This window comes from Marmota monax, unplaced genomic scaffold (genome assembly GCF_021218885.2).
Source record: "Marmota monax isolate L192 unplaced genomic scaffold, Marmota_monax_Labrador192_F-V1.1 WCK01_AAM20220418_F8-fsc00114, whole genome shotgun sequence".
NCBI classification, from domain to species: domain Eukaryota; kingdom Metazoa; phylum Chordata; class Mammalia; order Rodentia; family Sciuridae; genus Marmota; species Marmota monax.
This window is the reverse complement of record NW_026694943.1, coordinates 4,404,140-4,431,764: the sequence shown is the minus strand read 5'-3', so window position 1 is coordinate 4,431,764 and position 27,625 is coordinate 4,404,140. Positions and strand designations below refer to the sequence as shown.

The 27,625-nt window shown below is 44.3% G+C and overlaps 1 protein-coding gene across 2 annotated transcripts; it reads left to right on the top strand.

Moving 5' to 3' along the window:
* The first annotated feature begins 5 nt into the window (after window positions 1-5).
* On the top strand, window positions 6-22,530 carry Zbtb2 (zinc finger and BTB domain containing 2). Of its 2 annotated transcripts, none has more exons than XM_046427386.2 (3): window positions 6-141; window positions 14,394-14,578; window positions 19,751-22,530. In XM_046427386.2, exons 2-3 carry the CDS (start codon window positions 14,406-14,408, stop codon window positions 21,120-21,122), a joined length of 1,545 nt encoding a protein of 514 aa, XP_046283342.1. In that variant the 5' UTR covers window positions 6-141; window positions 14,394-14,405; the 3' UTR covers window positions 21,123-22,530. The 2 variants fall into 2 exon arrangements, with proteins under 2 accessions (XP_046283342.1, XP_046283344.1); XM_046427388.2 differs by lacking the exon at window positions 6-141 and adding an exon at window positions 545-676.
* Window positions 22,531-27,625: the final 5,095 nt, after the last annotated feature.

Below are 27,625 nucleotides of genomic sequence, written 5' to 3'. Positions count from 1 at the left end.
CGCGCCGGAGACACCGACCGCGGCGGCAGCAGCAGCAGCAGCAGCAGCAGCGAGGAGAGGCGGCGGCGGGGAGGAAGGCACGGCCAAAGCTGCCCAGCGCTTCCTCCTCCACACCCCCCGCCGAAGCAGCACCGGCGACAGGTAAGCGCGCACCGCCTCCGCCTCCCGGGGCCGGTGCCCACGTGCCGCCCCCGGCCCGGGCTCCGGGAAGGCGGAGGGGGGGCGGGGGCCACCGGAGCTCGCAAACGGTTCCGGCAGCGGCGGTGGCAACAAAGACGACGAATGACCCCCGTCCCGAGGCTCCGGGTGAAGGCAGGCGGAGGGCCCGGACCACACGGGACCCGGTTCTGGGAAGCGAGGGCAGGGGCGGCCCGTGGGGGCGGTGGCGGCTGCGCCTGGCGCCGGGGCTCTGGCCGCCTGACAAAACCATCCCCCGGAGCCAGGCGGCGGCGAGTCGGCGGCGGCTCCATCCGGGGCTTTGCGGGAGGGGGAGGGGACGGAAGCCGAGAGGGCGGGCGGCGGATCGGAGGGAGGGAGGGAGGAAGGGGAGGGGGGCGATTCGCGTTCCGTTCTCCGTCGCCGGTCCCTCCCTTCCCGCCGCCACCGCGAAGTACGTCCCGAGCGGCGGCGGCTGGTGAGCGTCCCGCGCTGGAGCCCCAAGAGGCGGGCCCGTCAGGTGCGTAATCCTCTCGACGCCCCGCAGCCGCCTCCTGCTGCTGCCGCCGCTGCTGCTTCGGCGGCAAGGCCGCGAGCTGCGGAAGTGGGTTTGGGGGAGGGGAGCAGAGAGGGAGGGGGAGGGGAGGGATCCGGTCCGACCGGAGCAGGCCCGGCCTCTCTGGCGCTTCTCCCAGCTGCAGCGGCTCCTACAGCTGCTGCCGCTACTGCTGCGGCTCCGCCTCCCCGCTCGCGGGCGGGGGCGCGCACGCGCGCTTCCGGCCTCTTCGGGTCTCGCGCTGTCTGCGGCTCTCGCGCGCGCTCATCTCCTCTCCCTAGCTGGGCCGCCCCCGCCCCCGGCGCCGGGGCTGTTGCGCCGGCCGGGGCGTTGCGCACGGCGTAGGCGTCGGCATTGTGTTAAACTCCGCGGGACTTGGAGAGAACGAGCGCGCGCGCGCACGCGGGCTGAGGGAAGGGCGAGCGTGCGGCGCGGCCGAAGTGCGTCGCCCCTCCCTTCCCCTTCCCTGCGCCCCCGGGGGCTGGGGGCGGGGCCGGTGAGACCGGAGGGGCCCGGGGACCCCGCGCGGCGCGCCCCGGCTCCGCCCCCGCCCAGCCCCCGCCCCAAGGGCTCGGGGTTGGGTGGGGCCCGCAGCCGTTGGGCGGCTCTGGGCTGCCTAGCGCGTTGGTCTCCGTGGTCGCTGCCCGGGTCGCCCGCTGAGGCTGGAGCGGGTATTGAGCGCGCGGAGCCTGCGGCCTTGAGCTTCCTCTATACGGGCGCGGACGCCTTAAGGCCGCGCTGCCGGATCGGAGCTGCGGTTGCCGCCTCGCCTCGGCACAGCCCGCCGGGCTCCGGGAAGGGGAGGTTGCGGCGCGAGGCCGGTCTGGGGCTCGAGTCGTCTTCCGGGTGCAGCGAGACCCCCTAACCATTAATTTTTAAACAAAACCGCAGTGAGAACCGTTAAGTCAGAAGCTGCGTAGGAAGCAAGGTTTTTGTCGGCCTCAGCTGATGGTGAATTAAAGAGGCAGTAAAGGGAAAAGCGAGGAAGGGTAGTCGAATGGGCAGTGTGAGAGTGGTTACTGCTGCACCATTTACAGCACGAACTTCCACCCGCCGCTGGAACTCCTAATTGTGCCCCAGGGAAATAACCCGAGCTCTTTACTTCCCCCACCCATTTGCATTGTTCATTTGTTCTATCATCATCATGCAATGGGTCTGCGTGGTGTGTGAGTGAGCCTGGATGCTCTTCGTTTTCACAAGTTGTTGTAATACAATAAGGCAAAAAGAAGGCCGGGATTTCAGGCTCACAGAACTCCAGGACGTCTGGTTTTGCTTAACAGAGGACTTCCAGGCCGTCCGTACAGACCCTGACGGCCCAATGGTGTACTGAGCACTAACATTTGAGTCTGCAACCTGAAACTGTATTATAAACGAGAGCATAAGCCGAAAATAACAGATGGGGGGGGCATTCCTAATAACTTTGGTATGTAACCAGATGTTTGTAAACTGTTAAAAGGCAATTTTTAAGAAGTAATTGTATCACTAATATTGCTTTCTTTTAAACTGATCATTTCTCGTTTAATAAACGTGAAATTTATGTTCATTTTCTAGCCAAAAAATTGGCCTGCAATTAAAACCTTTATAATATCTAAAAATACAAGAAGTGATACACCCGTGGTATTAAATGCCACCAAAAGTCAACAGTGGAGGAGCTTATGGAAATATAAACCACACATAAAGTGTTATACTACAGTCCATATTCGTATTTGCCAGTTTTAAAGCTTTTCAAAAAAGACGTAAATAGGTTGGTGCAAACTTTTTCCAGCAGCAGAGTATAAACACTAGACAAGTTTTAAGTCACAGAATAAAAACTTCCAGTGACAACTTCTTTTAAAAAAAAAAAAAGGGACTAATATAAGCTTTGCACTAACTTCCAAATTTTGCAGTATTGTAAGATCACATAATATAAAAATTTACTTACCACCACACCCCGGAAGGAGATGCCTCTTGTAACCCTGTGATTTCAAGTTATCTGCTACTTGTCCTTGAATACCAGGATGTGCTTTCCCCGGTTTGAGAATTACCAGGCCCAGTGAAGAAAATACCTAAGACCTAAGTGTGGCATCTGCTTGGGACCAACTTCTTTAGGGTAGGGGATCCACCTGCTATCTCTCAGTGTCTCTTGATGCTTCATCCAAAGAACCACTCCTCTTTCCATCCCTTTCCCTGTTGAAACTTTGAAAAGCTGGTCAAGTAGTGTGCATCAGGCACAAGAAAGATTGGAAGAGCTGCTGATGTCCTACAGATTTTTATAATAAACTTCAAAATGCATCTGGCAAAAAGGCAAGGCAGTTTTCCTATTTCCTTGAGTTTTTTGGGTCTCCGAACACAATCCTGAAAATATAAAAGGGAATTGAATTTATTTTCTGATGGGAAAATTATTGTGAACATTCTAAACATTAGATTGAGAACATTTTTAAGAGCTTTATTATGCTCAATAAGTTTATAATTTTCATTGGCTCATCCCAGCAGCTCTAGAGACTGAGGCAGGAGGAATGTGAGTTCAAAGCCAGCCTCAGCAACTTAGCAAGACCCTGTCTCTAAATAAAATAATTTTAAAAGGCTGGGGATATGGCTCAGTGGTTGAGCACTCCTGGGTTCAATCCCTCGTACCAATTAAAAAAAAGTGGAATCAGAGCCCCGCATGGTGATAACACGCTGTCATCCTAGCTACTGGGGAGGCTGAGATGGGCCAGTCTGAGCAACTTGGTAAGACCCCATCGCAAAACAAAACAAAAAATTCAGGGTGTACCTCCATGGTAGAGACCTTACCTAGCATGCAATAGACCCTGGGTTCAGCCTAGATACCACACAAAACAATGATTGACAATCCAAGACATGTAGGACCATTCTTGCATGGTAGAGACCAAGTTCGAGGTTGATGTTTATACCCAAACATACAATCCCCAGTTCACATGCATGAGGTATGTACCATGAGACTTTTGTTCTCATTACAAGAAAGCTCACCATGTAAAGATAGGAATTTGTAAAGCACTTATAGATATGTGGACAAATATTTTTGGAACTACTTTTCACTTTGCAAAAGGTTTCAGTGTACCTCTTGCAAAGTGAAAAATTCCTTAAAATTGTGTGCATCATCTAAATTCAGCACAGAAGGAAGATGAATAATCATCTGAAAACAATTTCAAAGTGAGCATGCATTCTCCTGGGCCAGGCTGGTCATTTAGATTCTCCAAGTCCCCAAAATGATTTTGTAAAGTGGTTGTCAAAAAGTGTGGCATTACAGATCCTTGTGAATCCCTAGGGTCCTGTCAAGAGTCTTTGAGATCAAACTGTTTTCATAATAATACCAAGATATTATTGTCCTTTCAATGTGTTGACATTGGGAAAATATGCATAATTCAGTGAGCCAGTATTTTCCAAATAACCGGTGAATTATGTTAAATATCATGCGTGGGAAAAATTCCATTCAAAGTGCATATACCAATGAATTTTAGCAAAACAAAGAAGGAAAAGTTCAGTCATTGCTACCGTTCTAGATTGCACAACTAGCCTTTAAAAAGCTAACACTTATCCCAAGTTTTGGTGTAATATCAAAGAAAAATATTCAGAATTACCTGGTATTTTGGCTATTAAAATAAAGAGAATTGAAAAAATATTTAAAAAGCCACTTCACTCTTTTATATTGTTTCTGAAAATACAGTTATTTTCATTAAAACATGTTATTCATTAACGTGTAGTGGGGTTTTTTTTAATCAAATCCTTGTAAAGTTCTAAGTTTTATATTTTCTAAAGGTAAATATCACTAGTTGTAATCTACATAAATTTACAAAATTTTGTTTGTTTGTTTGTTTTGGTACTGGGCATGAATCCAGTACCTTAAGCATGCTAGGCAAATGTTCTACCACTAAACTATGTCAACAGCCTTTTTTAAAATTTTATTTTGAGATAGGACCTCACTGAGTTGCCCAGGCTAGCTCTGAACTTTACAATCTTTCTGCCTCAGCCTCCCGAGTAGCTATAATTAAATGTCTTTAATAATTTTAAAGAGCATAAAGGGGTCCTAACACCAAAAAGTTGAGAAACTCTTTTAAAATAGGGCTTGTGGCTCAGATATAGAGTGCTCACCTAGCATGCGTGAGGCACTGGGTTCGGTCCACAGCACCACATTAAAAAAAAATAAAGATATTCATCCACCTATAACTAAAAAATAAACATTTTTTAAAAATACAGAAATATACTTTTCAAGTCAGACCTCAGTTAAACACACTTGCTACTAGACCTGTAAGTGATTATGTTTTCTTCAGACTAATTTTATTAATCATCATATGGCACATAAAAAAGGAAGCCTCTACTTTGGTTAGTAGAAGCAGATTAGGGTTCTTAATTTTGCTAGGGGTGATCATATGTAGGTTTCTTTGAAGTTAATTGTAGCATAATTTCTTTAGAATTATCACTTTAATATCGACTTTTTATTAGCCATAATTCTCTGACCTACTTCTAACTTGACACCTAAAATATCCCTGATATGCCCCCTTCTCACTGCAATTTACATGTGGAAATTGAAATCTAATTTAAATGTAAACATAAGCAAAATATTGAAAAAACAAATCTGTTTACCAATGTAGTGCTTTCCAATGTGAAAATAAGTGCTATTCTAATTACTATGGAAGAAGGTTAACAAAAGAAACGTTAGGGAAAACATACCAGTTCATCATCACTACTAAGATGCCTTTCTTATCTTTGAGTTGCAGTTTTAAAATATGTTGAAATTCAAATGACCACCTCATACAGGTTCCTTCATGGATTCTCCAACATTAATTTTTAATACTACTAATTGGAAAGGCAGTTTTTATCCTAATAAGTGGTCTAAGCTACTTGAAAGAATCCATCTTACTTGTGAGTAATTCTGCTTTTGTTGCTGATGTGCCTCGTGCATTGCAGCATTCATTTATGCTTCACTTAAATAAAATCAAGGACTTCAGAGAACCCTTTTAGTGCCCTTGAAATGGGTAGTCTAAGTGGTGTTTAGCGTCTTCCAAGAGCTATTATCTTTAGAAGGTAATTCATCAATCCCCAAAAGCCGTTTTAGTCTTCACTTCTCATACTGAAAGTGAAGGAAGAACTTAGATTGTCAGAATGTAATGTGATTATATGTGTCCTGTTCAGCTGCATCTCCAAAGTAACTTGTTTAAGCACCAGCCCAATTGAAAGCACTTGACAGCTGGGCGATCAGTGTCCTGTTGTCAAAGGTGGAAACAGGGGCGCAAAGCATTAAATAGTTTAAAAGATGATCTATACTTGGCTTTGGAAAGTTTTGTTGGGGGGGGGGGGTGTTTGTTTGTTTGTTTACTAATTTTTTAAAACATTTTACATATATACACATAAAGAAAGCATTCTACCAAAAAAACAAAAGCCAACTTTAAAAAACTGCCTCCCCTCTTTTTAAAGTTCCATTTGTAGTGTTAAGTTTTATATAGATCTTCAATGTCCTGTCATTGCCAGCCCTTTGTCACCAGGATCATTTAGAACTGTGAAAGACTGGCCTGGTGGCTCATTCCTGTAACTAACCCCAGCTACTCTGGAGGCTAAGGTAGGAGAATCGAAAGTTAGAGGACAGCCTCAGCAATTAAAAAAGAGAAGAGTGGGGAGTTGGGTATATAGCTTAGTGGTAAATAACTTAAAAAGTTTGCTTAGTGTGTATGAGGCCCTGGGTTTGATCCTCAGTACCACACATACACACACACACACACACACACACAAAGAGAACTTGGAGTAGTGCTATATGGAACTAGGTGGGTAGTGCCCAGAGAATGAAGCATATACCCAGAAGACAGGCTTCAGCTTATTTGTTAGCCATTTGAAGAGCAGTAATTTAAGGACAGGGCTCTTGAGTCAGATAGCCTGGCTTCTCTGAAGACCACCAGACATCACAGAACTTCTGAGCCCCAGACCAGCATCACCTATCAACAGGCACTCTATCACCTCCACATCTGGAGGGAGGGGGCGAAGAGGGAGAGGCTTGTCAGTGTCTCCAACCTAGCATGCTCTTCCCCACCCACCTGGGATTTTGTCCTTGTTCCACCTGGTGGACAGCACCACCTACCCAGCTATAGAAGGAAGAAGTCTAGGAGTCATCTTGGGGCCTGCTGTTCTTCCCCACCCTGCTCCACCTGACCCACAGACCAGTGTTCTTGATTTTTTTATCTTCTCAATATCTCTGGAATCCTGCCTAGTCCCTTCCTCGTGATCCCCATCATCTAGTTCCTCATCTCTCTTCTAGACCACAAGAAAGGCTCCTCTGCCTGCCCTTTGTCCCTCCTCCCCAGTTTGGGCAGTTCTGCACCTGCAGCCAGGTAGTCTTTGCAGTGGAACTATTCTATTGTGTCACAGGCTTAACTCCTTTTGGAGGCTTCCCATTGTTTTTAAGATAAGGACCAAAGTCCTTACCTGGGCCTCAGTGGTGCCTCATTCTTCCCAGGCTTTTTGCTCTGCAGGGTCATGGTAAACTCTAAAGTAGACTCAGAACCTAATTACTAGCAGCAAGAAACACTAAGTGACATTTTAAATTGAAAAATTCTTCCAAAATATAATACACATTAAGTTGATGAGAGTTTTTTAATTCAGCCCAGGGTTTAAAAAAAAAAAAACAAGCTTTTATCCCATATCAGTCAGGTGTGACTGGAGAACTCAGCAGTCTTCTCAGCCGTTAGCAGATTGTCTAGCAAAGACTGAACACAAAGCTAGGCACGAGTGAATGATAAGGACTGTGTGTTAGCTTTCTAGAGCATTGGGCTGCCGACCTAACCAGCACATTCACAGATGCTCCAAGGCAAGAAGAGCATTCTAGGGCTGGGGCAAGCATGGGTACACGCATGTATGTGTGAACATGTACGTGTGTGTCTATGATGAGCGTGATGAAAGTAAGTTCAGAAGTCCAAGCATAAGTTCTAAGCTGCTGTTCACACAGCCCATCTCTCCCGACCTGGGCTGAATTAGAGATGAGGTGGCTGAGTGCTCCCCTTGGAGAGCAGTGAGTGTTATACACTGTTAGGAGCCCAATAATGGCCTGGCCATTCTGGGCCCTCTGGGAAGAGAAATTATCATTCCTCCACTTAGCTCATCCAGAAATTGTGAGTGAAACATCATTTTGTCTCCATGATCAGCACACTCCAATCAAAGAGGATCTTTATCGTCGTCGTTTTGCAGTGCTGAAGATCAGACCCAGGGCGACGCACCTCTAGGCCAGTGCTCTACCACTGAGCTACATCCCCAGCAGAAACTTGATTTTTAGTAAGGGCTTAGATTTCAGAACAAGCTCCACACTTGATAATCACTTTGTAAAGATCACCAAACTAACAGTCTTGCATCAATAAATAATTGGACACTTTAATGTCATAAAGAGTTTATGTTGTAATTTTTTTGCAAATTGAAAAACCTTTTCATATACTGAATGTAATGCCAGCTGGAAGGATATGCTGATAATATGTCCTTCCTGCTTCTTCATGTGCAAAAGTCCCTGTCCCTGTAGGGTTTATAAATAGCTTGGTTCTGATTGCAGAATAAACAGAGAGCATCACTCTGGACCCCCAGTTTAGAGGTTGGTTGGTTGGTTGGTTGGTTGGATGGTAAGTGTGAAATCAAGGAGCTGGATCGGCACTGGAGTACATTGTGCAGACTGAGCAACAGTGAGATGGCACAGTCAAAGCTGTGCTCAGCAGTCAGGGCTTCTTCGTGGGGAGTCACAGGAAGATATGGAGCAAGACAGAGCCATCAGATTTGCCCTTGGGAAAGCTCACTCTGGCTGTTACAAGGTGGATGGGTTAAGGAGGCCAGAAATGGGAGGTGGATTGGGAGGTAAAACTAAGATGAGGCATGGGGGAAAGTTTCAGGTGAGGCAAGGTCTAAGAGAAACGGAGGCCTGAAGGCTGTGCTGAGATTCTGGTTTGGTCAAGGGGGTGGGGGGCATGCATTGAGGTGGGGAATACAGAACAGGTTTGTGCCCCAGGTTTTCATGGTCTCTTGTAGAAGTGTGAGGAGCCTATAGGGCATTTGCTTTTACATCTACTGAGTGTAGGGTTCCTGTGGCACACTGAGCAGAGGTGGATACTCTCACCAAGAGCATTGGGAGGCGGCTGTGGACCAGGCATGGAGAGCACAGCAAGAGTACTCCTTGGGCCAGACACTGTGGCACACACTGGTTATCCCAGCCACTCAAAAGTTCAAGGCCAAACTCAGCAATTTAGCAAGGCCCTAAGCAGTATCTCAAAATAAGATTTAAAAGGGCTGGGGATGTAGCTTAAGTGGTTAAACACCCCTGTGTTCAATCTCCAATACCAAAAAAAGGGTGGGGGGGCCTCCTAGATAGGGAGCAAGGTGACAGCCTGAGTTGAGGCCAAATGAGAGTGGTGACCCCAGCACCATAAAGGAGGACTTATCAATGCAGAAAAAAGGGTATGAAGTACCACAGAGAGGCCGAGGCCTGCAGCAGAGGTCTTCCCTGACCCTGGTGAGCCTGTCAGCCCAGCAGGTGGCAGGGGCTGCACCTGTCCTGAGCAGTGGTGGAGGTCAGAAGAGCAGATGCTGTTTCCCTGGGGGAGGGGTGGCTGCCTCCTGGGCCCACACAGCATTTTTGTGCAAGTTAAGCCTCATGGAAACAGTGGGGGGTGGCCAGGAAGCTGTCGCTGGGGTGAGGGGTGGGATGGAGCTGCCTATGGAGCAGTCCCCTCTATTACCCCTTCTTTTCAGGTAATTCACATATGGAAAAGTCTAGAGGTTTTGTGTTTGATCTCAAGATTTTTTTAAAACTTGACCTGTGTATTTTTCCCCATGTAAATTTTGAGCATGCAACTCATCCTCTGGTTTTCCTCCTTTGCTTTTTTCATTTCTCTGAGAGCCATGCACATGTTCTTCCCTCTATATTTGAACACTTATGTTCACCATTTCTTGATCTAAGAGATGTTCTTAAATTGAGATCCTAAAATAGCGAGTAGCCTCCCTTATAAAAAAGAACATTCAGCATTTTTATTGTGGCTTCATTCTTGTGGGTTGACGAGTACACTTATATTAGTTTGTTTGTGGAAAGAGAGGAAGCCATACATTTAGCTATGTCAAAGAAGAGAGTGCTGTATGTATCCACTGATGTAAAAACTAAGAACCTTGGAGCAGGAGGTGAGGTTCAGTAGTAGATCTTGTGCTTAGTATGTTCAAGCCTTGATTGTATACACACACACACACACACACACACACAAATCTAAACAAAATTAAAAGAAAATTAGATGCTGGCAATTTAGTTCAATGATAGAGCACTTGACTAGCATGAGTGAGGCCCTGAGTTCAGTCCTAGCACTGCAAAAAAAGAAAGGGAGGAAGAGAAGGAAGAAAGAAAAATGTTAGTAGCATGTGACACAGAGCTCATTTTCCTTATGTTATAGTGAGTTTTATAAAATTAATATTAAAAAAATTACAAGAGCTGGGCAAGGTGGCACACACTGGCAATCTCTGATGCCAGCCTCAGCAACTTAGCAAGGCCCTAAGTGATTTAGTGAGACCCTGTCTCAAAATGAAAAATAAAAAGGGCTGAGGATGTACCTCCATGGTAGAGTGCTGGGCTAGCAAATGTGAGGCCCTGGGTTTGATCCCCAGTTCTACAAAAAGAAAAGAAAAAGAAAGAATAAAATGGGTGAAGCTCATGTAGAGATGCTAGAGGAAATAAGAGTGGCCAATTAATGTAAAATATGCTTTAAATTCATAGAAAGTTAAAAAAAAAAAAGAAACAAAAGTGATGTTCAGCAAAGATTCTTTTGAAAGTGGTAAAGCAGTAATTAAATGCCCAGTATTAGCCAGAGTGTGGAGAAATGGGTGAATGGCTGGGCAGCTCTCACATTTTGTTTGTCCATAGTATTTGAGTCTTTGTCTTTTTATTATTATTATTATTTATTTGGTACTGGAGATTGAAAACCAGAGGCTCTTTATCACTGAAGAGCTGTATCACTGAGCTGCATCCTTAGCCCTTTTTATTTTTATTTTGACACAGGGTCTTGCTAAATTGCTGAGACGGGCCTCAAACTTACCATCCTCCTGCCTCAGCCTCTGGAATTGCTGGGATCACAGGCATGTGCCCCTGCACCTGCTGTATTTGAGACTTCTTAGCAAGTGTATATATTTAAAAGTAACAATAAATATATGGTATTTCCTGTTATCAAGTAAACCTTAATTTGAATTCCATTCTTGAACTTACTGAGGCAAGCTCTACCCTCTTTAAGCCAGCCTCCTTATTCATAAAGTGAGTAGCAAAACCATAACTATCTCCAGTAAGTAAGTGTGAAACTAAATGAACAGCATGTGGACATGAGGGGCTAATAGTAAGCCAGCCAGCCTTCATGAGCAACAGCCTCTCCTGTCCTGGAGGGATAACTGGTGATGTGCTTGATATTTCTGTCAAAGGTGTCACTCAAAGGTGTGGGACTGAAAGCTGCCTAGACCCACGGGTAAGCCAGGGCATAGTCAGTATGTGGCAGGGCAGCACTTCACAACTGGGTCTCAAGGATGTGATACCTTTTGCTGGAGGAAAGGTAGGTGAATACACTGGGAAGGGGTTGCTCTGACACTAGGCAGAACAGCTTTGAAGACAAGCTTCGAAGTCCTCCTGGGGCGGTCAGGTTAGAGTGATGTTTCTCTGTAATCACAGTTACTCTGCAACCTGGCAGTGTCTGTGGCTTTCATCCTGACCCCATTTCTTTTCTGTCTCTCCTTCCTAATTCTGATCGTTTCACCTTCATTGTACAGACAGATCCTCTGCACCCGTTAGCCCATCTCCCTAGTGGAAACAGCATGCAGAACTATAGCACTATCTAGTGCCACAACCAGGATAATGGCATTGATGTAGTCTCTAGCTGCAGAACTTGTCTGTCATCACCAGAATCCCTCAGGTTGCCCTTTGGTGGCCACACCCGCCTGCTCCCCCTTGCCCCCCCATTGCAAGTCTGTTCATTTCTATATTTTCAAGAGCAGTATACCAAAAGAATCACATGGTGTGTGATCTTTAGGGATTAACCTTTTTCTCTGAGCATAATTCACCCAAGCTGTATATATCAATACCATTTCTTCACATGGCTGAGTAGCTTTCCACATAGGGACACACCAATTATTTCTCATTTACTTCTGGTTTTGACTCTTGGGAATGAAGTTGATATGGACATAATGTACAGGTTTTTGTGTGAATGTGGTTTTCATTTCTCTGAAGTAAATCCAGAAGTACAATTTCTAGTTCACATGATAATTGTGTGTTTAGTTTTTAAAGAAACTGCTATTTTCCAGAAGTAAAGGAAACTGCACCATTTTACATTCCTGTCAGCAACGTATGAGTGGTCCAGTTTCTCTACATCCTCATCAGCATTTGGTACTACTGTGACTGTGTTTTATTTTAACCATCCTGATAGGTGTATAAGGATATTGTGTTTTGAATTTACATTTCCCTAGGGAATGGCATTGAGCAATTTCATGTATTTATTTGCCATCTGTATATCCTCTTTGGTGAAATATCTCTTCAGGTCTGTTGCACATCTTCTATTTCAGTTGTTTTTTACTGTTGAGTTGAGAGAATGTGTGTGTGTATTTTGGTTGGTTGGTTGAACATGCTAGGCCAGCACTCCACCCCTGAGCTATATCCCAGCCCTGGAGAGATCTTTTTGCATTGCAGATGTTATCCCTTTGTTGGAGGAGTATTTTGCAAAAGTTTTTTAAGATATTTTTCTCCTAGTCTTTAGTTTGTCTTTTCATCCTCTTAACAGAATCTTTTACAGAGCAAAAGTTTTAATTTTGATGAAGTTCAATATATTATTTTCTCCTTATGAATGTTCTACTGCCATGTCAAGTGTAGAAACTCTGCCTAACCCTAGATTCTGAAGGATTTCTCCAAACATAGTATAGTCTTGTGTTTTTCATTGAAGGCTGTGGTAACTTAGGGTTCATTTGTATGTAAGGTGTGAGGCTTAGCCAAGTGCTGTCTGTCTGCCTGCCTTCCTTGTGGAAGTCAATTGATCCAGCACCGTTTTTTGAGAAGGTTCTGCTTCTGTATCTGTGTCAGCAATCAATTGTATATTGTAAAATTTTGTCTAATTTAAGATAAAGTAATTGAATTTCTTTCAAAAATTAATTGTGCGTATTTACATGGGTCTACTTCTGGGTTCTCTGTTCTGGTGCATTGATGCCCGTCTGTCTCTCTGCCAGTTCCAACATTTCTAACTTCATGCCAGTATAATGCGTCCTGAAAATAGGTAGACTGATTTTTCCCCACTTTATTGTTCTTTTTTTAAAATTGTTTGAGCTACTCCAGTTCCTTTGCCTTTACATACGCATTTTAGAATAATTTATCTATCAAAAAAGTCTTGAGGTTTTGATAGGAATTGTGTAAAACCTATATATCAGCTTGGGGTAGACTCATCTTTATTATGTCAAGTCTTTCTATCCATAAGCATATTGTGTCTGTCCGTTTATTTAACACTTCTTGATTTATTCCCCAGCACATTGTTGATTACAACTCTGTGTTTTGTTTTTTGAGTCATTTTAAATGGCATTACATTCTTAATTTCAGTGTCCACACGTTCATTACTAGATTGGTATATTTATCTTGTAGGCTTATGACCTTGTCAAACTTATTTGTTAATTCTAGGAGTTTTCGTAGATTCCTTGAGATTCTCTCCATTGCAATCATGTTATCTGCAAACAGGGACACTTTTATTTCTTCCTTTGCCCTCAGAATGTCTTCTATTTCATTTTTTGCATAGTTGTACTGGTGAGTACCTCCAGAGAAAAGGGACATCTTTGCCTTGATCCAAAATATAAGAAAGTATTCACTTTTTTCTCAGCAAGAATTATAATGTTAATCTGTGTGTTGTGGGCTTTTATAAATGCTGTTTGTGGAAAGGGAGTGATCTAGGGATTTGGGGAGCTGGGCAAAATCTGATAGTTTCTCTACTAGTTTGCTGGGATGCTGTTTGAATAATAGAAATCATAGAATTTTTATTGGAACATTCAGATTTAAATTTTGTCTCCCTCCCCCACCTTCAGATGGAAGGCCTGGGGCAAATACCTTACCCATATCAAATCCCATTTCCTCCTCCACAAAAGGGAGGCAGAGGCCAGACCTGCTTCCTCCCTGGATTGGTGTTAAGAGTGAAAAGGACAGGAGAATGTATGAGGGATCTTATCACCTGCATGTGCATGAAGAGGAGCTAGAAAACCCCCAGAGTTAGTAAGGTTTCCATCCTGCCTTACTAGAACTCCACCCAACACTTTAATTAATCAATCTTTGTGGAAAATTGAACAAATTCTGACAGATCATTAGAACATGTATTTGGGGTCTGCAAAAGACTCTCTGTTCCAGGAATATTTGCTGTGCCAGGGACTCAATGTTTGGAGGTAGACAACCTGGTTCTCTTACCGGCTTCTCCACATACCATCTGTGTAAACTTGGGCAAGTCACAAAACCTCCTAAGTTACGGCATTTGTTGTCATCTATAAGCCGGGAATCATGGCAGACCTAATTCCTAGGACTGTTATGAAGACAAATGAGTTAATTTATGGACTATGTTTAGCAATGCCTGACATGTTCGATACCTGCAATGACATGTTAGTGATGATCATTATTGATGACTATAAAGGACACATTCTGATTTGTGAATCACCTTTCTTAAAAATAAAATTGTTTACTTTGCAGATATTTAAAAAAATGGATTTGACCAACCATGGACTTATTCTACTGCAGCAGTTAAACGCTCAGCGAGAGTTTGGTTTCCTGTGTGACTGCACGGTTGCAATCGGCGATGTGTACTTCAAGGCACACAAATCAGTTCTTGCTTCATTCTCCAATTACTTTAAGATGTTGTTTGTCCATCAGACCAGGTAACTAAAGTGGTTGATAATAATCTAATGACTATAGACTTCCTAACTCCATGTTCCTCTGTCCTCTGAGCACGCTCTTTGCCTTCATCCAGTCCATGGGTCTCTCTGCCTCTCCCTAGGCTCCTAGGTGCCCAGTTCCCTTGTGACCCTGTTCCCTGCCCTTCTTGGTTCCTCATGCTTTCAGCAGCACTTGAGAATCACCGACCTCTCTGCCCCATGCAGCCCCTCCCCCTCTAGATAGCCTCGGTGGGTGTCACCTGCAGGGTCTGGATGGCAGGTCCAGGTCCATTGTCTAAGCCCTCCCTCCTGCAGCCCCAGTGCCTGAGCGTCTGCCAGGCTTACAACAAGTCCTTCCTCTTAGTCCCATTCTGATGAGAAGCTGGAGGACATGAATTCCCCGAATTTCCCTCTTTTCTGTCTTTGCTCAGGTTTTCTTCTTCCTCTCTCTCCTAAGTGTCTTAGAGAAAGATCCTCTTGGTGTCTGAGGAGAATGGTCCTCCGACCTCTCTTGTGTCTCTCAGGTTTCCTTCTGTACTTCATACTTACTCTTGGTCCCTTCCCCGTGCCCCGCTGGTCTGTGGGAGATCAGGACCCTCGCCTTGCTGTCCGCTTGAGTTCAGCACTGTTCTCCTCTAGTTGACTGTGAACGTTCTCAACAGAGTCCCCTGTGTCCTCTTGTGCACCTTCCTCATCTCACCCTCTTCCTGTCATTTGCACCGTGGTTTCCTCCCATCACTCCGCTGACGTCGTGTCTCAAAGGTCACCCTTTCTCCCAGTGTCCATCCTACTGTCCTCAGCAGCACTTCTGCTGTCTTCTCCCAGCTGAATCAGAATTCCTGATTCGTGTGACTGAATGCCCCTGTTCTTTACCTCGGGGCCCAGGCCTCCCTCAGCTTTGGTCTCGGGCTCCCTTGCCCTCCTTGTGCACTCTCCTGTGAAGCCGGTGCTTATCCTAGGTCTTGCCTTTGCTGCTGGGAACTTGCAGGTTACAGCTCTGGCCACTGTCTTTCTGTTTGCAGAACCCATTCCCAACCCCTGTCCCCCATCCTGGCAACCCACTGATGTCTCAGCTTTGACTGTCCCCTTTGTCTCATTGGCATATCCAAAATGAATTCAGTCTCTACCCTCAAGCCCCTGACCTGCCTGTTGCATCTCCAGGTAACCCAAGCTTAACATGTCTTTCAGATCACATCTTATCAACCCCCAGATTGTGTTTCCTTCAAAATACCTTTCACTCTTGTCCTTCCGTTCTGGCTTCCGTTTTCTGTTCATTCGTTTTCATATCCTGTCAGGTTGCTGTCCCACACACTGTTTGGTTGCAGAGTGCCTTTGATGGGAAGCTACTAAACTGGGTGAGGTCTTTGATGATCGACCACAAGGACACCCATTGCATAAAAAACAATGTTCAGGCTCCTTACTCTGGCCGTGGGTCTGGAGCCTGATCCTCCGGCCTCGTCCCTTGGGGACATTCCACAGGACACTTGCCCTGGCTTACTCACCATTCCCTGAGTCCAGCTCTCAGCTCTCTGCCATGGCACCTCCCTTGTCAAGCAGACAAAATAATCAAAAGTGCCCTCCTTCCTCCCTCATGGGTATGACCCCAGCACTATTCATGCCACTTCCAGGGGCTGTACGTTTTTCCCAAATGGTTGTTGTTTGTGTTTTTATTTCCACTCCTCATTTGTAAGTTTCTTGAGGGCAGAGATGGGGTTTTACACAGCTTTGTGGACACCACAGAGGATAACTGAGATGTGTGCAAGCAATAGAACAGCCACTCAATAAACATCTGGAAGAGCAAAAGGGCCAGTAACAAAATAACAGGATTGCAGGCTTAGTGGCGACAGCAGGTTGGGCACATGGCTAAGTGGTAGAGCACTGGCATGGCGCTAGAAGGCTCTGGGTTGGATCCCAGCAGTGCAAAAAAGAAAGAAAGAAAGAACCCCTTTAACTCTACTGTGTTAGAGACTTCACGACCAATGAGGTCTTGGCACTTAGTAGCTTCAATACAGTAAATTAAATGATCTCAAAAAAGGATATTTTAATTTTGAGGAGTAAAGACAATGTAATGGGCTTTCGTTAAATGCAGGAAACTTAAGTATAGGGTAGTGAACAAGTGTCTTTCTAGTAAGGGAGTGTGATCTTGGTGTCACAGGAGGTCCTAAGTTTAAGCAGTAGTGTGAATTACACCAGAGGTGACAAGAGCAGTTTGGGCAGCTACTGCTGGCCAGCCTTGTGCAGCTCCAGGTGCAGAGTGCAAGCTCACTGAGGCAAACGCTGGCCAGAGGCCCGGAGCATTCCACATAGCACTGTGACCACGCCTGGCACTCAGAGACTCAGAGGACAATGGGAATCTTCAGGTTTTACTTAGGGTATTTTATGCCCTGTAGTTACCACTAGATGTCTCTGTCTCTGTCTCTGGTTTATGTCTAGAGACTGAGCCCTCAAAAACGAGCTGTTGCAGGGTAGGTCTTGCCAAGTGCAACCACTGATGATGTTCAGCACTGTTTAAAATTCCTCACCTTAAAATTCTAGTGAAAGAAAAAATGAACATGGAAATTACCACAAATTGAACATGGAAATTATCTGACTAAACAAAAAATAAAACATTATTCACATTTTTTCCTGCATAAAGTGTTAATGCCAAGCAAAAGTCCACAAATCATACATTAGGCGAGGTTATATTGTAGAGGACTAGAAGTGACCAGAGCTGGTCCACAGTGAGCTGAGAGGTCAGGCTGCCCAGGAGTAAGAGCAGTCAAGGATGGTGGTGGCTGGAATATGACATCTGAAACTTTGAAAAATGCCCCTGTTATCTAACTGTGTGTGTGGGTATGTGTATACACATGAGCTTCTGCTTTAAAATTTTTTTTAAACAAAGAAACTAAATTGGTGGCTGAAGACCTCCCTGGGCCCTGGGGTTCTGGCTGTGACCCCAGGGATAGGCTGCTTTCCTCTGCCTGGCCCTTGGCCAGCACTGCCTGCCCTGGTAGTCCTTATTCTCCAGCCTGACTGAAGTGTGGGCAGTGGGCTCCCTAGCTCCTTCTTGGCTTTACCACTAGGGACTGTACACAGTTGCTTAAAATTTAAGAGGTTTATTGTGGAGTAACCATTCTCAAGGAATAGACAGGACAGCCTATCCAACCAGAAGTAAGAGAAATTATAACACACTAAGCATTTTTTGGACAAGGACGCTAAGTAATACCCTTCATGGATGCTTTAAAGTTGGGGGGAGGCCCCCTTTAAATTTCCACTCCCTCTATTTCCTCTTTCTCCCATGAGGACTGGTCTGGGAATAATATGTATCTCTGAAGGCATAAGTTTCCCTGGACCTCTGCCTGATTCTGGAAGGGTTCCTCCAGTGCCTTCTTCCCCTGGGAGATGATTGTTTACATTACTAAAGTCATCTTCGTCACATAAAATTCCTGAAGCTTTTTTGATTATTAAGTTTCACCAGAGCATCTAAATATACTACACTCTTCAGATACTTTTGTTGGCACTCCTCTTGTGCTAAAAGAAAACACCCCCATATTTACATTCCTGTTTCAAGGAATATAAGTAACTTAAAGGAATAAAAAAGATTCCAAGTGAAAATATAAGTGATCTGTGTGTGTTTTTTAAAAGAAAAGAAAAGCAGTCACATTTACTCCTCCATTTGGACTGTCAAAAGGATGCTAATTGTTTTTCTTTGGTTTGGTTTTGAAGTTTATTATTTATTTATTCTGTAGTAATGAATGCTACTGAGCTGCACCCCAAGCCCTTTTTATTTTTTGAGACAGTGTCTCAACTATTAAGTTGAACTTGCCTTGAACTTGCAATCCCCCTGCCTCAACCTCCCGAGCAGCTGGGGCTGTAGGTGTGCACCACCAAGCCCACAAAGGGATACTAGTTTGTATGCTTGATTTTCCTCTTTGGCTTCCATCCTCTGCAGTCAGGCACAAATAACCACGTGGTTATTTGTATGCAGTCTTCTTAGTATACACAATTGACGGCTGTGCAGTAATTATTCAAAACTGTCCTGTCACAAGTCATTGTTCAAATCACTTTGTTCTATTTATAAATTTTAGCATATTAAAAAATATTCACTAATAACAAAATTAACATTATTACCAAAACATTCAAAAAGAGAACTAAAATACCAAGAAGTCTTATAATCAAATTGTTATGAATTCTAAAAGCATATTGAGGACGTAATCCCTGAAAATGCATTGTTTATAGAATGTATTCACTTGGTGGGTGATAATGTGCCTCATGATATGTAGTTATATAAATCATTGATTTCTGATGATGTGTTAGAATTTCTGTCATTACTGGTGGTCTGAGGAGAGTCCTTGGGGACCTCTTCCTTATTGTTGTTGCCTGATCAGGATGATGTTTCTGAAGCAATGCAGTAGAGTCTGAAATTCAGAAAATCACCTGTGCCACCAGCTGCTTTAGTTGCCTCAGATAGGTCACTTAGCTTTTGGTATCTCAGGTTCCACATCTGTCAAATGAGAATCATCAGCACCCCCCGTATTTGCTATACAGAATTGTTTTGCTGCTCTGAAGTTTCTTAGTGAGATGGCTTTGGGACTAAATAATCTAGATTCAAACCCCAGTTCTGCCACTTGCCAACTCTGTGATACTGAGCAGAGGGTCAGTCCCTTGGCCACACCCTCACCTGGAAAATAAGCATGACTGGGAGTTAATGAGGGATTGCCCCTGCAGCCTGCTGGCGCTGGTGCTAATGATTGCATCCAAAAGGGACCGTGTTGTGCCACAGCGGCTCTTTAATGCCACCTGGCAGCACCAGGAAGGTGACTGGCCTCTCTGCTGTCCCCCCGCTTTGCTGCCCTTCAGCCCTCATGCAGGAGAGAGCCGTGGAGCTCCAACATTGTGAGCGTGGCCAGCACTGTCCGTGCTAGTATAGCTCCCCGGGTCAGCTCAGACCTGAAGACACTTTCTAATCAGACTGTTGACTTACTGTAAAGATCTGCTGCTAGGCTGTGGGGTGGGTCAATACAGAACTCTAGACTTCTAGCTAAAAGCTCTGCTAGGCCAAGAGATTCCAACAGGCAGAAATGAGAAATGTTATTTCATTGTTTTCATGTGTCTGTTTTTTTCTTCTTTGGGCTTTATGTTATCATTTGAGACATCAGCTGACATTTACTCACACATTTTACTTGTTTCTTCCAGCGAGTGCGTCCGTTTGAAACCAACTGACATACAGCCTGACATCTTCAGCTATCTCTTACATTTGATGTACACTGGAAAGATGGCGCCTCAGTTGATCGACCCTGTTCGATTAGAGCAGGGGATCAAGTTTCTGCACGCCTACCCACTGATCCAGGAAGCCAGCCTTGCCAGCCAAGGCACCTTTTCTCACCCTGACCAAGTCTTCCCACTGGCCTCTTCGTTGTATGGCATTCAGATCGCAGATCACCAGTTGAGACAAGCCACCAAGATTGCCTCCGCACCTGAAAAACTTGGTCGAGAACCAAGGCCACAGACCTCCAGGATGAGCCAGGAACAGGTGCCAGAGGCTTCACAGCTGTCGCAGCTGACTTCCAATCTGGCCCAGGTGAACCGGACCAACATGACTCCCTCGGACCCCCTGCAGACCTCGCTGTCTCCAGAACTCGTCTCCACTCCTGTTCCTCCCCCTCCTCCTGGGGAGGAGACCAATCTGGAGGCCTCTTCCTCTGATGAGCAGCCTGCGTCCCTCACCATTGCCCACGTCAAGCCAAGCATCATGAAGAGGAACGGAAGCTTCCCCAAGTACTACGCCTGCCACCTGTGTGGACGGCGCTTCACCCTCCGGAGCAGCCTGCGAGAGCACCTCCAGATTCACACGGGAGTACCCTTCACGTCCAGCCAGCAGGGGGAAAGCCGCGTCCCCTTGTCTCTCTGCAGCAACGCCGCTGACCTCGGGAAAGACGCCATGGAAGTGCCTGAAGCGGGGATGATCAGTGACAGCGAGCTGCAGCACATCTCAGACTCCCCCATCATCGATGGGCAGCAGCAGTCGGAAACCCCGCCCCCCTCAGACATCGCTGACATTGACAACTTGGAGCAGGCTGACCAGGAGAGGGAGGTGAAGAGGCGGAAATACGAGTGCACGATATGTGGACGCAAATTCATCCAGAAAAGCCACTGGAGGGAGCACATGTACATACACACCGGGAAGCCTTTCAAGTGTAGCACTTGTGACAAGAGCTTTTGCAGGGCCAACCAGGCTGCACGGCACGTGTGCCTCAACCAGAGCATCGACACCTACACCATGGTGGACAAACAGACTCTGGAACTCTGCACATTTGAGGAAGGTAGTCAGATGGACAACATGCTGGTGCAAACCAACAAACCCTACAAGTGCAACTTGTGTGACAAAACGTTCTCGACTCCCAATGAGGTGGTCAAACACTCTTGCCAAAACCAGAACTCAGACGTGTTTGCCCTAGATGAGGGGCGGTCCATTCTCCTGGGCAGTGGGGACTCAGAAGTAGCAGAACCTGACCACCCAGTGTTAGCTTCCATCAAAAAGGAACAGGAAACCGTGTTACTAGACTGAATGTTGCTTGTCTTTTTAAAAACTGTCATTTTTACAAAAACTATCTTCTTTCCCTTCCCCCAGCTCAGAACTGTGCTTCTGCACAGTTCAGACTATGACACACACAGGTCCCTGTTCCCTTCTCCTCTTCTTCATCTCCCCATCCCAGCCCCACCTCTGGAAAGGCTTTGTGCATTAAAAACCTGGAATATATTTACTTTAATTCAGGGGATATTGGAAAGATAATGGTCGGTAGTACTTGTAAACTTAAAATAGATTTTGAGAAGTTTTAGATTATTTAAAAGCATACATGGAACTAATTAAGGGTCTATAACAAAACAAAACAACAAGAATATAATTTGGTAAGCTAAAATTATGACTTTCCCTGGGTAATGAGTCTTCCTTCTCAGAAAAACAATGTCAGAAAATACAGCATGCTTTTTAGAGATAAAGCAGGGCTCTGTACTATGCAAACCCTAGAAGGTGTGGGGAAACTTTAAACCCAAGAAAACGTTTTTAGTATTTATCCTCCAGGTGTCTTGTTTCAGAATGCACCCTTTGAGATTATGTCCAGTTAAGAGAAATCACTAGTTAGGAAATCTACTTTAACAAAACACAAAACAGAAAAAGTAATAATGTGATGGCAATCTTAATTTTTGGATAAAACATGACAAGCTGTGACTTTGTGTGTTTATAAGAGAAAATGTGGACACTTGCTATAAACAGGTGAATTAATGCACATGCCTTAGCTAATTGCTGGCTTCTTTCCAAGTTGAACAACAAAATGCTGTATTTTAGTTTCTGACACATTTGTTTTAAAAGTCAGATTTGAAAGTACTATATAGATTGTCTTTCTGGATAGAAAATGACATACCATTTTCTAGCAGTTGTCAGTGGGAAATTTGTTTCAGTACCACCCAGCTGCTTTTAAATCAATGTGTGCACTGCAGGGAAAAGGATATTGGAATATGCATCTTAAAGAGGAGGTGTGAGCAGGAAATGTAACTTTATTGAAAGTCAGTGCTAATACTTCACTGGGAACATTCATTGAAGTATCTAAAATGGCAAAGAGAAATCAGGACAAAATCTGATTTGCCGTTTGGAGAAAAAAACTTAATTTTGATGTGTATTCTTTTGATTTTTTTTTTTTTTCCTTAACACCTAAAATTTTCTCCACTGACCTGAAAGCAGTACAAGTTGTCCGTTAATCTTTCCATAGGCCAATAAGAGAATGAATGGTCTCACAGGACAAAATAGGAGCCAGAAGTAAAAACCGAAGGGGAAAGGGAAGGGGGAGAATAGTCAATAGCTATACTGTATGTACATGTTAAAAACTGAATATCCCATCATCCTATTGTATGTATAGTTGAGTTCTCAGATTTGTAAGTTTTTATACATCCTTTCATTGAATAAACATTTATTAAATGGGCATGTGATCTTAAGTCTTGTGTATCTATTTCCCCAGAGAGATACAGAACGGAGGGAGGCATGCACAGAAGCATTGAACTGAGAGTCATTTTCCTGCTGTCTGCAGGACTTTGGATGTTTCCCCTAACCTGAGTGGCATCTTCCAGATGTAAAATGAAGAAGTTGATAACTGCATTGGGTCTTGAAATTGTGAGAATCAAACAAGTGAACTCTACAGATGCTAGAAACAGTCAAAGGCTAACTAGGAACAGGCTTAGAGTCCATTTCCCTGACTTTCTTTAGAAGAAAAAAGGAGACCAATAGATGCTTGCCTAACAACAGGAATTCAAAGTACAATATAAACCAAAATTAATAAATGATGAATGGTTTCTACTGGTTTAATCATCATATATTTTTGTTTGTTTGTTTGTTCTAATTAGTTATACATGGTAGTAGAATATGTTTTGACACATCATACATAAATGGGTGTAACTTCTCATTTGTCTGGTTGTACATGATATTGTGTCACACAGGTCATGTAATCATGTATGCACATAGGGTAATAATTCTGATTCATTCTACTATCGTTCCTATCCTCTGGTTGAATCTTAAAAACAATTTACATCTCCCAACTCAAATGACAGCCTTGTATCAAGTTAATGTCTGAATATCTGTGAAAAGGTAAAATTAGGGGGAGCCTCTGCAGCCCTCCATCCACCTTGCCACCCCCCTGAGGCCTCAAAGGGATACAAGGTACAGCCAAAAGGCAGAAAGTCATGGGAATCACAAGGAACAAAGACAGATGTGGGCAGGATCCCAGCCAACCCCGGTTCAGCTCCTACAAGCTTGTACAGGGGAAAGGACAGGCAGGCCATGCAGAGGCTTGTAGTACCTGAGGCCACCTCCACCACGGCAGTCTGGGAAACTCCCTCCAATGAAAAGAGCTGGGTGTTGTAAATAACTGAAAACCACCCCACCAAAATGTTCATTTGCCTATTCATCTGTCTTGTCTTAAATGCTCCTTCGCTGAGCCCTGGGGCCCATCCCTGTAATGCAGCTACTCAGGAGCCAAGGCAGGAGGATCACAAGTTCAAGGCCTACTTGGGCCTTTTCTCAAAACAAAAAGGGCTCAGTGGTAAAGCATCCCTGTGTTCAATCCCCAGTACCCCAAAAGGAAAGAAATATCATATATACAATCAGAGCTTAACAACTCTGGGGTGCATCACCATCTTCTTGCAGGGTACCCACATCCTGCCTATGGGGTGTATACACATTTGCTGTCTTTTAATGAAATCTTTGCTTGTGCCTGACTCTTAATTTTTGAAGTGCTGGGGATTGAACCCAGGGCCTTGTGCATGCAAGGCAAGCACTCTACCAACTGGACTATATCCCCAGCCCCTTGTGCCTGGCTTTTGACACATCCCAGAATTCTTTTCAGCAGTATAAATCAAGAACCTGCCCAGGTCAAATTGAGGTCCGATTGCCCCCTTGGAGGAACCTCCTGGGACCTCTGTCCAGTGTCACTTTCTCTGCTTAACACCAATATATGCGGTTTGACCAGCACTTGGCAAATAACAAGTCTTGGGTCTTTTTTTTTTTTTTTTTTTTTTGGTACTAGGAATTGAATCCATGGGCAGGTGTTAACCCCTGAGCCAAACAAGGCCCGTTTGTATTTTCTTTTTTTTTCTTTTTTTTTTTTTTTTGTTTACTTAGAGACAAGTTCTTACTAAATTTCTTAGGGCATCACTAAGTTGCTGAGGCTGGCTTTGAACTTGCTATCCTCCTGTCTCAGCCTCCCAAGTCACTGGGACTTATAGGTGTATACCAAGCTAGGTCTTGTGTTCTTGCAATTGACAAACTTTCCATGCATCACCAAATAAAAGCGTGGGGAAGATGTGGAAGGAATGGCTTTTCTTGTTCATCTGACATATCTTTTTGTGTTTGGCTTTAGACCTAGATTGTTCCAAATTATAAAGGAAAAAGGTGATATTTTCTCAAACATGCAAGCATTTGTATGATCTATAACTGGGGGAAGGAGAATGGAAGAAAAACTTAGCCACCTGTTAACCTATTTATTCTGCTATTGAGGCAGTTTGCTTAAAGCCATTTTTTCATCTTGGTTCTACTTCTCAGAACTGTAAAAAGCAGAGGAGCTAATAGAGGGGCATAAAGGAACCTGTGCCGTTTCTAGCATACTTCTCTACTGCAAGGTGCTTTTCAACAACTTCTTTCCAGTACTGGGTGTCCAAGCCAGGCCTACACATGCTAGGTAAGTGCTCTACCACTGAGCTATATTCCCATCCCTTTTCACTTTTATGTTTTTATTTTGAGACAGGGTCTCACCAACTTGCCCAGACTGGCTTTGAACTTGTGATCCTCCTACCTTGGCCTCCTGAGTAACTGGGATTACAGGTATGCGCCACTGAGCCCAGTGATAAGGTACTTCCTAATAAGACAGGTGCAATGTGCACGTCTGTACATTAGCCATCAGAAGTACATGTTTGAAAGGCTCTGGGATTTCTTCTAAACCCCACAACCTCATTCTAAGTGTCTTTGTAATCTGCCCAAGTAATCAAATGCCCCAAATGATTTCCAAAGAGTCATCTGTACCATCTTCCACAAAGAATCCAGATGACAAAGCAAGATGGGATTTAGGTGATTTGCCAAATTCACACAACTTCTTAGTGATATTGTAGAGCACAGATGTCCCAATTCAGGGCCCTCTCTCCACCATTGTCACACTGCCTAGGAAAGAAACACTTCCTGGACTTTTGATGTTTATGATTTTTCAGAAAATCATAATTTTTTAGAAAAAAAAAATCCTGTAATCCCAGCTTCTCAGGAGGCTGAAGCAGGAGGAGATCCCTAGTTCAAGACCAGCCTCAGCAACTTAAGCACTGGGGAGGTAGCTCAGTGATAAAGCACTCTTGGGTGGAATCCCCAGTACCAAACAAAAGAGAGCAAACTAAAGAATTCTCTTTTTTCAGTTACACAAGGATGCCTCAAAGCAGACAAGGTCAGCAGGCAGCCAGCCAGAGAGAACCAAGAGCCTAAATAACCCATGGTCTGCGGAGACCTGGGAGAGACCGGGAAGAAACTGCAGGTTAGGCTTCCTCTTCTGAGTGATGCACCCTCTTCCCAGAGAGATGCGCTAGCTGGCCACCAAGGCCCAAAAGGTAAAAGGATGCAGAGGAAAGAAAAATACAGATGACACAGAGAGTGGGTGACTCCTCTTTAAATAAGGGCATGTGTACCTTCATCGTATACTCGCAGTTTTGAAAGGAAGATCTTTGCAATTATTCTGAATCTGCCAAAATATTCAAGGAGTCAGTAGCAGTTCATCAGCGGTCACAAAGTGCTTCGGGTAGACAGTGATCGAATTTCTCTTTCTCTTCCAGTGACAATTCATTGAGGTGCATTATGCTTTCTTATAAATATCTTTCATCACAGAAGAATCTAGTGAAGTATTTTTGTATTCGAAAATGAAGTGGACTCCAAATCCTCACCTTTCTCAGTAACTGAGCTAAAGTTTATGCATGAGAGTATTTCTTGTTATTGTTTTTTGCCCCCTCCCCTGACAACCCATATTGAGGCTAGAACCCAGGGGTGTTCTATCCCTGAGCTACATCCCAACCCTTTTTATTTTTTGAAACAAAGTCTTGCTCAATTCCCCAGGTTGGCTTTGAATTTGTGATCTGTCTGCCCCCATCTCCTGAATCATGGAAATTACAGACATGTGCCAGCCACTGTGCTCACCTATGCATGAGGTTTTAAGAAATGTTACAAGGATCTGGGTATGTGTTCTTTCTCCATTCTTCCATGGACAGAGAGGGCAACAGATCTGTTGATGTCCTCCCACCTCAAAATCACTCGTTTATGATTGCACAAACTAACACTATTTTACTGTAGGCCACCCCCAGACCTTGCTTGGATTATTGAAACAGTATGATAGCCAGTCTCTTCCCAGTCTCAAGTTTTCTTTTTTTTTTAATATTTATTTTTTAATTTTAGGTGGACACAAAATCTTTATTTTATTTTTTTAATGTGGTGCTGAGAATCAAACCCAGTGCCTCATGCATGCTAGGCAAGCACGTTACCACTTGAGCCACATCCTCAGCCCCCAGTCTCAAGTTTTCCATTCTCTGAAAGCAGGACACCACTGACGTTTTTGGTAGAAACTCCTTTCTTACACAAGGCTGTCTCTGCAGGGTATAAAACATCTGAGGCCCCAATTCATAACATACCAGTAACCCCTAGCCAATGCAATACCCCCAAAACACGTGCGGGCAGCACATACAGGGGCATCATGTCAAGCATGCCCAATGGGCCTGGAGACTCCCTAAGGCAGAAGGGTCACATTACTTCCCTGGTTAATGACTCTGTAAGATAAACCCTGCTCTTGTTCCCTGGCCATCTCTGCAGGATCATTTTTGCAAAGTCTTTTATAAGAACCCCAGTTTTATTGTGTGCATGTACAAATATGTAACAACAAATCCCACCATTATGTATAATTATAATGCACCAATAAAAAAAATAGGAAAAAAAAAGAACCTGAGTTCTTCTCTCAGGTTGCCAGCTCTGAAAGCAAGTCCACCTGCTTTCCCAGGCATTGGGTGAGGCCCAGAGGCAAAGTTGAGTAGGTAGGATCAAGTATAATGTGGTTCTTTATGTTAGCCTGTTAAAGTACTGCTGTGTTCACTAATTACACCAAGTTATTTAGGATTGTTAGAAGACGAAGCATAGAGCTAGATACACTGGGCTTTAGTCCTCAAGTACCCTGTGTGGGAAAAAACTCATTGTGTCATTCGGGAAGCATCCCTCTACCTCTGATCTCCAAACAGGAGGGTTATAGAGAGGCTTCTCCAAAGAGTAAAACCACCCTTTGTCCTGTTCACACTTTTAATGTCAATAAGCAATGGAAGAGTATGCAGTTAGGAGATTGTCCTCCCAATTACAGAAAGCTACAGTAAAAGTGCCTGTTACTCAATGTCTAAGGCAGGCAGAGTGGTTATTAGAATATGGCAGCATTAAAAAAAACAGAAAGTCATAATTATCTTCATAATAATATCTTCATAACCATGCAATCCCCAAGTCCTGTCACCTTAGCCAAAATCTCT

Coding starts and splice junctions, on each gene's coding strand:
- Zbtb2 (XM_046427386.2), top strand. CDS start 14,406: ATGGATTTGACCAACCATGGACTTATTCTACTGCAGCAGTTAAACGCT. Junction 14,579..19,750: donor TTGTTTGTCCATCAGACCAG/GTAACTAAAGTG, acceptor TGTTTCTTCCAG/CGAGTGCGTCCGTTTGAAAC.